Source organism: Euleptes europaea, chromosome 5, assembly GCF_029931775.1.
Source record: "Euleptes europaea isolate rEulEur1 chromosome 5, rEulEur1.hap1, whole genome shotgun sequence".
NCBI classification, from domain to species: Eukaryota; Metazoa; Chordata; class Lepidosauria; order Squamata; family Sphaerodactylidae; genus Euleptes; species Euleptes europaea.
The window spans coordinates 81,522,179-81,534,995 of NC_079316.1; the positions used below are offsets into that span (position 1 = coordinate 81,522,179).

General features: G+C 42.8%; 1 protein-coding gene across 1 annotated transcript in view; it reads right to left on the minus strand.

Moving 5' to 3' along the window:
- Positions 1 to 6,770: 6,770 nt before the first annotated feature.
- The window catches only part of TBC1D12 (TBC1 domain family member 12), a 67,428-nt gene continuing 61,381 nt past the window's right edge, over positions 6,771 to 12,817 (minus strand). Inside the window, exons 11-14 of the mRNA XM_056849534.1 lie at positions 11,164 to 11,292; positions 10,414 to 10,523; positions 9,325 to 9,583; positions 6,771 to 7,936 (exon numbers count right to left, since the gene is read on the minus strand). Coding sequence (XP_056705512.1) covers positions 7,868 to 7,936; positions 9,325 to 9,583; positions 10,414 to 10,523; positions 11,164 to 11,292 — 567 coding nt within the window. The 3' untranslated portion in view covers positions 6,771 to 7,867. The remainder of the gene's footprint in view (positions 7,937 to 9,324; positions 9,584 to 10,413; positions 10,524 to 11,163; positions 11,293 to 12,817) is intronic.

Genomic DNA, 12,817 nt, shown 5'->3' on the forward strand with positions numbered 1-12,817 from the left:
CCGAGGACCCGGCAAGAGAGGACGAGGCCCGCGCGCGCCTCCAACGGACGAGGCAGCGGAAGTCGCCTTCCCCACGCCAGTCAGGCCGGAAGAAGCCATAGAGACGCCGACGCCCGACTTGCCCACAGCGGCCCCCACTGGAGCGGAGGGGAAAGGGAAATTGCCGCGACTATTGCCTGGCGCTTCCGCACGTGTCCCTCCGGGCGCAGCCAGGCTCGCCTCCGCTCTCAATTCGCGATTTCATCGGCCTGGCAAGGAACTAAACGAGAAAGAGTCTTTATGGGGGCTTAAAAGTCATCATAAGGTTTTCAATCAAGGAAGCCACAGCCCTCAATTTGCAAGACCTGAGCAAGGCTGTCCAAGACAGGACATTTTGGAGGACTTTCATTCATAGGGTCGCCATGAGTCGGAAGCGACTTGAAGGCACTTAACACACACACAATGTGACCAACTCTATTAGCTTCTGAGAATAATTTGGCTACACTGGAAAGCATTAACCCATCCTTCTCCAAAGACAGGCATCTATCCTAGACTCGCAGAAACCAGCAAGGCACACAGGAACCACACAGAAAAGCACAAGATACCATTCACACACAGATACCAAATTAGCACCTCCTAAGACGGTCATGCTAGGAAAAGTTTAGGGCAGCAGGAAAAGAGGAAGACCCAACAAGAGATGGACTGACTCAATAAAGGAAGCCACAGCCCTCAATCTGCAAGATCCCAGCAAGGCTGTCAAAGACAGGACATTTTGGAGGACTTTCATTCATAGGGTCGCCATGAGTCGGAAGCGACTTGACGGCACTTAACACACACACACACGCACACTTAAAAGACAAAGCCTTTATTGGGACAGAAGAGCCCACCACTTTTGTCAGAGGCATCATGAAGCATCATGCGGGGTTGTTAGACAGACGTGTGCGCAAAACTACACACCCGCCTGTTGCAGTAAAACGGGTTCGCGGGGGAGAGGGAGACCCTAGATCGTTCTCAAGAAAACAGTTTATTTGCAAAATATTGTCGAAGGCTTTCACACACACACTTGACACTAGAGACACTGTCCTTCAGTGTTACTCAGAAATCTCTGAGTCCCGATTATACTGGGGAAGAGATATTTATCCAAATTCGTTATGACGATACATCAACAAGTTATGCATCTCTGATTGTATTAGACAGAAAGGCGACTCAGTACAGTTGCAGTTTCATCCAGTTTCTCCTATCATTATATTGTCGAAGGCTTTCACGGTCAGAGTTCATTGGTTCTTGTGGGTTATCCGGGCTGTGTGACCGTGGTCTTGGTATTTTCTTTCCTGACGTTTCGCCAGCAGCTGTGGCAGGCATCTTCAGAGGAGTAACACTGAAGGACAGTGTCTCTCAGTGTCAAGTGTGTAGGAAGAGTAATATATAGTCAGAAAGGGGTTGGGTTGAGCTGAATCATTGTCCTGCAAAAAGTATCAAAAAAGTATCATTGCAGGACAATGATTCAGCTCAACCCAACCCCTTTCTGACTATATATTACTCTTCCTACACACTTGACACTGAGAGACACTGTCCTTCAGTGTTACTCCTCTGAAGATGCCTGCCACAGCTGCTGGCGAAACATCAGGAAAGAAAATACCAAGACCACGGTCACACAGCCCGGATAACCTGCAAGAACCAATCTCCTATCATTGTTTATCGTTCACTCTGACACTCCAGGACTCTTAGCCCACTTACCCAGTGCACAGAGCAGGCTTGTAGCTGGGCAGAAATCCCCTCCCTGGCAGTCTGGAAGCCAATTATTACCGGGAGATCTCTGGGGTACTGTCACACGCCCATTCTTGGGAGTTGTGTGTGAGTAAAGTGCCTTCAAGTCGCAGCTGATTTATGGCGACCCCTTTTTGGGGTTTTCATGGCAAGAGACTAACAGAGGTGGTTTGCCAGTGCCTTCCTCTGCACAGCAACCCTAGTATTCCTTGGTGGTCTCCCATCCAAATACTAACCAGGACCGACCCTGCTTAGCTTCTGAGATCTGATGAGATCAGGCTAGCCTGGGCCATCCAGGTCAGGGCCCTATATACACTTACAAGGCATTAAGTCCCAGTGAATATAATTGTTATTTTTGAGTAAGCATGCATGTTGGTCTAACAAGCTTTCTTTCTTACTCAGAATTTTAAACCTGATTAAGCAGATTGGATTTACTAAAGAGTATGGATGCCTCCCTTATGCTAGAAGAGTTGCTTTTTATATGCCGATTTTCTCTACCTTTTAAGGAGAATCAAACCACTTTGCAATCTCCTTCCCTTCCTGTCCCCACAACAGTCACCCTGTAAGGTAGGTGAGGCCGAGAGAGCACGAAGGGAGCTGTGACTAGCCCAAGGTCACCCAGCTGGCTTTGTGTGTGGGAGTGGGAAAGCCAACCTGTTTCACCAGATTAGAGTCCGCTGCTCATGTGGAGGAGTGGGGAATCAAACCTGGGAGTTAGCCAGACCCATTTTTGAAGAGGGCTGTTTTTATTTCCTGAATGCTTCCATCAGCGCTCTGCCATTAATGTCACCCACCTACATCCTGAGAAATTGGACCTTCTAATCTTTGTGATACGGTTGCCAGCATCCAGGTGGGGCCTGGAGATCTGTCAGAACTACAGCTGATCTCCAGTCTACATAAATCACTTATTTTTTAAATTAATTTAAAACATTTATGCCACTTCTCCGGGGAGAAATGGCTGCTTTGGAAGGTGGATTGCGTGGCATTATACCCCACCAAGGTCCCCTACCTAAACCTCACTCTCCACCCTCAAACCGCCAGGTATTGCCAAACCCTAACTTGTAGGATTGCCAACCTCCAGGTGGTGGCTGGAGATCTCCTGCTATTACAACTGATCTCCAGCCGATAGAGATCAGTTTCCCTGGAGAAAATGGCCACTTTGGCAATTGGACTCTGTGGCATTGAAGTCCCTCCCCTCTCCAAACCCTGCCCTCCTTAAGCTCAGCCCCAAAAACCTCCCGCCGGTGGTGAAGAGGGACCTGGAAACCCTACTAACTTGGCAACCCTAACTAGCCCAGGTCTTCCACATGTTCTGCTGGCTGTAGCTGAGGGCATAAATATGTCAGGCAACAAAATGTGAAGATTCCACCTATCTAACCGAGTGCGCTCTAGCTCACAAAAAGTTTATGCCACAATATATTAGTCTTCAGGGCCCCTCACAGGCCTCATTTACTTTGTTTGTACCCTGCCTTTTCTCCCCAATGGGGACCCAAAGTGGCGTACGCTGTTCATCTTTCCTTCATTTTATGTTCACAACAACCTTGAGAGGTAGGTTAGGCTGAGAGAACATGACCGGCTTGGATGCTACCCCTTGTTTCTATTAGTGCTTCCTTTGTCTGTTATAGAGGTTGTCCCCCAGCTGTGAAGCCTATTCTTCTTATGCTAGGACTTTACAGCTCATTAAGACTGGTGTGAACAGAAGTACATAGCTTCCAAGAAATGTGTGCGCTGCAATGAAGTACTGCCTCCACAACTGATTGTTAGCAGAAACAAAGGTTGCATCCATACATTATTGGACCATACACAATTGGTATGCTACAGCAATCATTTGCAACTGGATTTGGCTGCGGGTAAGAGAATCCAGCTGCAAACGACTGGATATTGTGCTATTGGTTTGCTATGGCAATTATGTGTATTGTCATTTTGGCTACCGCAGGCTAACATGACTGCCTCTGAAAACTTGGTCTTTCAACATTTTCATTGCAGTGTAAACTTTAGCAGATTAGGTGGTGCCTCTAGTTGGGTGACAGCATGTCCATATGACTGCTAGCTGAAGAGCCATTTGAGTAGGAGCATAGACCAAGGTTTAATCTGAATGCAAAAACCTGATCTCAAATTAACATGCATGAAACAAGGCCGGCGTCCCTTTCTTTAACTTCATTAATAGCCTAGTTCTCTTACTGAGACTCAAGGCAGATTGCAAAACCACCCTTGCATGTGTGATAATTGTTTCTCATCAGTGTACAGCTATCTCCATTCACCCAGCACATTGCCTCCGGTGGAAACATTGTCAGGCGATATAGAAGCCTTGCTTAGCAAGATTCAGCTTGGTGTCACAGTCATCCAGTGAAGCCCATATGTGTGAATTCATCCTTACTGAACCATAACCATCTCCCAAACATCCTAAATGAGGCTAAGGTCTCCCATGCACAGTATGACTCAAGGTGAACACAATCACTGGTCAGGAATGCTCTGAGTCTGTATTCTCATCCCTTTCCCATGTACCCAATGCTACCCAAATTCTGAATTTGCACCAATACAGCACTTGCTGGAGAAGATCTTCAGCTTATGCTCCAAACTGCCAAGTTCTGCGCTGTTGCTATTAAAATACGCAGCACTTTATAAAATATTCTAACGATCATTCTCTAATAATTTTAAGGTGATAATTTTAATCAGGGGTTGTTTTTATTGATCTTATACCTTTATTTGTACGGGCAGTCTGTGATTCTGCGGTGCAAAACTATTGAGTCTGGAAATGTTTGATGTGTTGGCATGTGATCGGCCAGCTGACCTTATTAATAAATTTAACTTTGACAGCACTAGCTGTACTTTGGTCAATTTTGATTTGGTTAGGAACTAGATCTCAAACTATTGTATGTTAGAGCAGATTTGGTTTCTAAATGAGGACTTCCTTGGTAAAGGGGTGTGTGCTGACAGACTCTTTGGGGACATGAAGTTTCAGATGCTGAACTGTGCACCCATTCACAGGCATTGTATGAACCCCAGTACCAGTGTCAATGTACCTGCCTGCTGTTTCCATTTTTTCAACTATAAATATGCACTGTCCAGAATAGCTGCATGTAGCTGAAATCAGAAGGAGATTGAGACTGGGAAGGGCAGCCATGAAGGAGCTAGAAAAGATTTTGAAGTGTAAGGATGTGTCACTGGCCACCAAGATTAGATTAATTCATGCCATCGTATTCCCTATTACTATGTATGGGTGTGAAAGCTGAAGAAAGCTGATAGGAAGAAGATAGATTCCTTTGAAATGTGGTGTTGGAGGAGTGTTACGGATACTGTGGACTGCCAAAAAAACAAATCAGTGGGTAATAGATCAAATCAATCCTGAACTGACCCTAGAAGCTAAAATGACTAAACTGAGGCTATTGTATTTTGGTCACATCATGAGACGACAAGAGTCACTGGAAAAGACAGTCATGCTAGGAAAAGTTGAGGGCAGCAGGAAAAGAGGAAGACCCAACAAGAGATGGAGGGACTCAATAAAGGAAGCAACAGCCCTCAATTTGCAAGATCTGAGCAAGGCTGTCAAAGATAGGACATTTTGGAGGACTTTCATTCACAGGGTCGCCATGAGTTGGAGGCGACTTGACGGCACTTAACACTCTCTCTCTCTCTCTCTCTCTCTCTCACACACACACACACACACAGCTGAATGCTAATGCTCCTGCAATAACATACATTTTATTAAACCTATAATATCAGCTATTTGACACGCTCTGGGGGCTAATACAGCAGCCATGATTTGCTAGAGGTGCCATGCACTTAATGTTTTGTTTATCCACACCTTTTTGCGCAAGCACAGCCCTAAGCAGCCACTGACATGCACAGAGCTGAGAGACGAAATTTCAAAATGCCTACCCTTCCTCCACAAGCAATACAGTTTAGCCAAAATGGAGAGAATAGTACAGAGGTTAGACAGAAAGGATGTTCCTATGTTGCTCAGTGCAACATGAAACAAAACTTTCAGAATCAGTACTCTGCACATGTAATGGCAATACTGGAGTGCTGCTCAGTCTGTTTTGGAAGACTCTCCTCATGGCCCCAGTATTCACAACACAGGGTGTTCTCATCCAGTTCAACAAGGTTTTATTCCACCGCCAGCAGCTATTCTGCCACTTAAGGGAGAAATTTTGTTTTCCTGAACTGGATAAGAGGAAGCAGTTAATGTCTGGTGCTGTTTGCAAGTCTTCAAAGAAAGCTTTTTCTAAGAATACGAAGTCTTACTAGTTTAAAATGTTCACCCTAGATCATGGGTGTCAAACATAAGGCCCGCCAGCCAGATCTGGCCCCTTGAGAGCTCTTATCCAGCTCGTGAGCAAGCCACCCAACCAGTCCTGATCTAGGCTGGAGAGGCGTGGCCCGGCGCCCACCAAGTGACATTTATGTTTGTTGCCCCTGCCCTAGATACTAGTTCACGTTATGTACAGGAGTGATTCAGAATTCTACAGTCATTTATTCCTTTGTATTCAACTAATAATAATGTTATTTCAAACACAATGAAGACCAAGTACTCATTTTGCTTATGAGTTTTATTTACATAGGAATTGTTACTAGTGGTCTTGGATCGAAGGCTAGATCCCTTCTATTTACAATTTATATACATGTGTATACTTGAAAAGTAAGAAAACTGTACAAGAGAACCAAATAGAGGACATATACGGGAACTAAGTAAATACATAAGAAAAATCAGACATTTTAACTTCAAACTGTATGTTGTAAGTAGTATTTAAGTGTAGTTTTAAATTTGATAGCAACATAAATATTACAACATATTGTAACTCAAATTTTTTAAAAACAGGTTCTGCAACTTTTCAACACTTGACAACTGAAGTAGTCTCACTCTTTTTTTTTTAATGCAATGATAAATGTGACTTCATTTCCACATACAGGGACCAGGTACAAAAAGTCATAATGCAATTTTATTTACATTAATACTATCAAAATGGATTTAGAAAGACCAAGCATTAGCTGCTCAGAGTATTTAAGAGGTATCCTTCCCCACCCGGCCCTCCAGTTCAAAAGCCATTTTAAAATGTTTCAGGAGTGTGAAGAAGTTGAAGAGCTTCCTTGAGTTGCCTTTACAGTATCACGCTGATGTTATCTGAGAAAATATTGGGCTGACAGAATGCATTTGGGGTAATTCATTATTGTACACACTGGAGTTCAAAACTACTCAATTCTGCCTGTTTAAGTGAAAAAAAAGTTAATATACAGGGATTCAAACTTTCAACATTAACATTCCTTAAAATGTGCAAAAGGACATCACTAGCTTATTAATTATACTAGTGTTTATCAAGTATAAGTCACTTTGATTAGTCAACAAAAAAATCATCTGATTTCCATGGAATAGCAATCTAATTTTCCTTTAAGCAAGCTGCCCACCTTGAACTTCGGCCACCAAAATTCCAGAAACCAATCAGTTGCTTACCCAAGCACACCATCCAAACCAACTGGTTGGACCACTACCAAAAGACCTTTTACCAATGACTGAAGGAAGACTGAGTGCAAATTCCTCAGTTCCAACTTGCATACATTCACTTAAATGAAGAATGAAATTGCAATTTCAGAGGACCTTGTAAGACATATCTAAAGCCTCCTATTACCTGGCAAGCATGTACACCAAAAACAAACTTATTTGGTCCTAAGAATCTCACTGGTTAATTCTGGAGGTATTTGCACCAAAACATTTGGTTCAGGTAGCAGTTTTTTTGGGCCTAACTTTAACACCTGCCTTCCTCCCAAAAAGTGCCTTTGTGGTAATCATAAAAAGGTATCCCTCAAAACTTTTAAGTACCAACAAAAGTTATTACAAATTTTATTGCATTAAACTTTAAATATTAAATATGCATTAGCCATTTTTTTCAGTTTCACAAGTTTTTTTTTATTACTTGCTTCTTATGAAAAGCTACCTTCCACAAAAAGCTCTTTAATACTGGCAACAGGGCGAAGATTTCATCCAATTCCACCACTGCATTCAGTCAAATACTGTCTCTTCCTTGAGTCTCCCAAGCAGTTTCTCCTTAGTGGTTTTCATTGGGAAAATGTTTAGAATCGTTCAACAATCCAAGTGGTTGTTTCTACTTTACCATTAACCTTGAAGTTAACTTTTTAGTGCTGGACTATGATTTTTGTCTCCTTCTTTGCTATCCTTCATTAATGATGCAAACACCTGCAAACCAATGTTTGAGATAAAGGTTAAAAGGACCACACGAATTAACATTTATAAATACTGGTTTCCTTAGGGTTCTTTATGTGTATCAGATCAGTGAAGCCCATTCTAGCCCCTCCTCCCTAATGACAGACTGAAATATAAGGGAACCAACCGCCACTGCTCTTGAAAAAGGCCACGGTCTCTGAAATGCACAAATGTATACCTCCCCACCCTCCAGTTCTAGCAGCCTCCTCATCTGCAACTACAAATGCAACCTAACAAATTGGATGTAGTCTCAGAATGCAGAGGGGTCCTAATATAACAAACATTGCACACAGTACCCAATCTGCTCTTTTGGGGAAGGAAGAGGAATCAACCTGATTCACTGAACATGTTAAAAAAACTTTCCTCACTCTGGATTTGGCCACATTTTACTATTAAAATTCTCTCTTTTTTTAATAAAGTTTTTACTGTCAAAAGAATAAAAAATGGACATTTAAAAAAGGGTCGGGCGGGATAGGGGACGACAACAATGCTTCACAAATCTTATCTACTGTTCAATTACTTCGACAAAAGTATGTTTATCTACCCTGGGTGTAAATATATCCCAATGCACTCTAAAGTATACTGGATTTTATTATCTATTTCTATATTTCTATTAAACAAAAATACACTTTAGTAACACAAGTCTGATGTTCTCCATATCAAACTCCTCATAACTTACGTTGTTCTCACGCAAGCATGATAGAGGCTCCAGTTTAAAATAAATTCTTCTCTGGGTCATTTTACTATTAAAATTCTTAATGACTGAAAAGTATTTATACACACTGTCAGCAGCGATGAACTGATCATCAGCAGAGGAATGGCAACATTATCCCCAGTGGCCCTGCAAGATTCTAACCATAACATACCCTTCCTCTTGGAACAGGGTGAGTGAGGGGGGTTCTGATGTCTTCACCACCACCCTCTGCAGTTTATAGCTATGGAAACATGCCAACTCAACAAATGCAGTCTTCAAATTCATGAAAATCTCCACACAAGGGACTACAAACATGAATTGCCTCAGTGCACACCAGCCCAGCCCCCACCACACAAGCCAAACTCTGAATTGCATATGCTGGCATCACGCATTGTAAAGGAAAACGAGTGATGAGTCCCACTGGCCAGAAGCCATTCAACAGCTAGCCACTCTTGTTCAGGTAGTGTGGCTTTAATGTGCAAGTTCAGAAAATGTGTGTTTGACTACAACTTCCCTAGAAAGGCCTAGCAAGGAACTGAAATTCACTACTGTTCTAACACTGAGCAGACTTCCTTATAAAATCTCAATCTGACCCATTTCGAGGAATGGTTGTCAATTGCCCTTTTAATGATTATCATGTATTCAGCCATACAAAGATACCACTTACCTGAGCCCATTTTTTGTTACTATTCTGCATCTGAACAGATGCAATACAAGCGAAGAGCTTCTCTGACGTGATGTCTTCAGGTAGCTTTGTCAGAAACTGTGCTATATGAATGAAGTCCATCTGTAGGAGGATATCTTCATACAATCTAAGAATTCCTAATCCAGTCCTGAACAAAAATTCTTCTCCATCTCTACAAAAGACATCCCAGACACGACAGGCCAGATCAAGGGGTAGTGACTTGCTGTACAGGGTGAAGATCCTGAATTTTGAAATCATAAGCATCAGGCACAGGGGGACAAAGGATATGCCTGCAACTTCTGCTGCTTAAGAAGTGGTTCGAGCTTCTCTAGTATCTACAAGCATCAGTGATAATCACGTGAAAGACCAGTAATTCTTGGGGTCTGGGAAATTAACACTGACAGATTGTCTCGCTTCTACTTTATCGGCCGCAGGACACTTTATCTGGGGTTGGGTGCTGCAGAAGAGATCCCTTGCACGCAAAGCAGGGAGGTGATTTTTCCTGATATCCCACCTGCTGCAGCCCTCCTCCCTCGTGTGTTCCTAGGGGTCCCCTGTCCCCCAGGACCAGCATTCCAGGGGGCATTCTGAGTTGCAGCTAGAGGGGAGAGGCGGGGAAGTTAGGAAGTTAGACAGGACTCTACTCCCTGCAGCGCACATAAAGGCCAGACTATTGGGGATACCTGCAGGACAACATGCTGATGCAGTGTTCCTCTTTTTCTGTTACAGAACTGCTGCCTTGCCATTCAAACATGTGATATCTAACATTTAATACTGTACTAATACCAAACATCCTTTTTTAGCACAAAGAAGCCAACCTTTTTAACTTGTTACCCTTAACACCCTTTTCTCTTCATATTTTACATCAGTCGCTGGGTTTCCCACCCACCCCCGCCTTGTGATGTGATTGTTATTTTTCCATCTAAACTCACATTCAACTGCACACAGTGGGAAACAAATCTAGGCAGCCTGTTAAAAACTTAGCAATAACCTCAGGAGCCAATTCCTCAATTTAGCAAGATGGAGCCACAACATAAATTGACATAAAGACATAACCAGTCTTTAACTTACCAATCTATTAAGTATATGTCTGGAGTAAGGTTGTAGGTTTTAAAATGATGGAACAATTTGGGGAGGTTTTCCTCAAAAAACACTTCAAACGCTGCAAAGTACTTCAGCATCTGTGAACAAAAAAGAAAAGCTTTAAGAATAATTCCATGCAGGGGGGGGGGGGGATGAAGTGACAACAATGTTGGAGCCCTCAAGAAACTATAAACCAGTCTGTGGGAAACAAATGGGTGACTGAAGTGAATAATACACAGCATTTCAGTGGTGAAATCCCAGTACAATTGTTCTTACTACTGAAACATCTGCAGTTCTTCAACAAAGGGCCTTAGCCCAGATTTAACCAACATTCCCTCATGCAGCAATCACCCCAAATACACCCCAAAAGTGATTAACTGTCCAGATCACATATAGTATGTCCTTTTCCTTATTATCTTTCATTTTAAAAAGACAGCAGGATGGTTGTTAGCCTACTGTTTTCCGAAAAGTAATATTGTATTTAAAGCAACAGTGATTAAGTCAAGAGCGCCGCAAACACAGAGAAGTAAAAAGTGCTGATAAAGCACTTATTATTGCTGCTGTCAATCTAGGAATGCAGGTACCCCTGGAACTGACAAACATGAAAGCACAGCCACTGAGCTGGAAAAGGAGAAATTCCACAGGCCACTTGCCACCCAGTGTTTTAACAGCAAAAAAAAAAAAAAAAAAGTTTTAAGCAAAATAATAAAGTTACAACAGTTTAAAATGGAGGTTTACCATGCTGTGGTCCACACGGAAGAAGGCCAGCTGGCATGGCTTGTTCAGGAGGTTTGCAAAGGCAATGAAAGCATCCGCCTCTTCCAGATTGAGTATGAGGACTGCAGCGATGAAGGACATTCCCTGGACCTTCAACAACAAAAAAGAGTGGGTGACCATAGCAAGTAAGTACAACCTCATTTTCATGTTAAGGCAAATATGCACGCTTGATATGCTATTAAAACAGCTAGTACATCTCCAAATAATCCTTCAATTTTTCTCTCACACTTCCTCCAAAAGGCTCACATCAGTGTACGCAAATAATCACGCCCCCCATTTTGTCCTCTTAAATTACCCAGTGAAGAACAATAGGCTGATAGTTTACTTGCCCATGATTACCCAGTGAGTTTCATGGAGGAGAAGAGATTTGAACCTGGATCTCTCAGATCTTAGTTTGATAATAATGTCAATACCACTCTGGATCTCCATGTGTGTCGGCTGTGACAGACAAAAGACTATGGAAATTACAAGTTCAGTGTTATTTTATTTGTGCTGTCTTATCTGTCTGCATCACTGAAATAGTGAATGTACTTAGAGAGCCAGTGTGGTGTAGTGGTTAAAAGCAGTGGACTCTAATCTGGAGAAGTGGGTTTGATTCCCCACTCCTCCACATGAGCGGCAGACTCTAATCTGGTGAACTGGGTTGGCTTCCCCACTCTTCCACATGAAGCCTGCTGGGCTAGTCACAGTTCTCTCAAAACTCTCTCAGCCCCACCTACCTCACAAAGTGTTTGTTGTGAGGATGGGAAGGGAAATGATTGTAAGCCACTCTGAGACTCCTTAAAGGGAGAGAAAGCGGGGTATAAAAACCAACTCTTCTTCTTTTTCTCAAAGGAGTGAAAGTAAGTAATTTAGGAACACCACCATGAAGGCTAAAATGGAAGGCGGAGTCCAGCAGAGTTTATGTTTTGTAAAGACTGTTCACATACCTATTGTATAGCATGTACACTCTCTAGGAAGCCTCACTAAGCATGTGGCTCCCAGGAAAGGATATAAAGCATGTGTAAGATTCTTAGGCATTGCAGCACAGCTACACCCCCACCCTACAGATACACTTGTTTGTGGTGCAGCAAAGTTCTATGCACATTTACTTGGAAGCAAGTCCCACTGAGTTCAGAGGGGCTTGCTCTGTACCACGCACAGCGCTGCAGCCTTAGACTCCCCTCACAAAATATGGCCACCTTTACTACAGTCATCAAGGCAAATCTCCCACTGTGCTATTTATTAATGTCACATAACCCAGGTGTGTTGTAGAGACTCAATGGCAATGGGAAAGCATTCTCATAAACACATGTGTGTGTTAAGCGCCATCAAGTTGCTTCCGACCTATGGTGAACCTATGAATTAGTGATCTCTAAAATGTTCAATCGTTAACAGCCTTGCTCGGGTCTTGCAAACTGAGGGCCGTTACTTCCTGGATTGAGTTAATCCATCTCATGTTGGGTCTTCCTCTTTTCCCGCTGCCTTCAACTTTTCCTAGTATTGTCTTTTCCAATGACCTTTGTCTTCGCATAATGTGCCCAAAGCACAATAGCTTCAGTTTAGTCATTTTAGCTTCTAGGGAGAGTTCAGGCTTGATTTGAACTAGAACCCACTTATTAGAATTTTTGGAGGT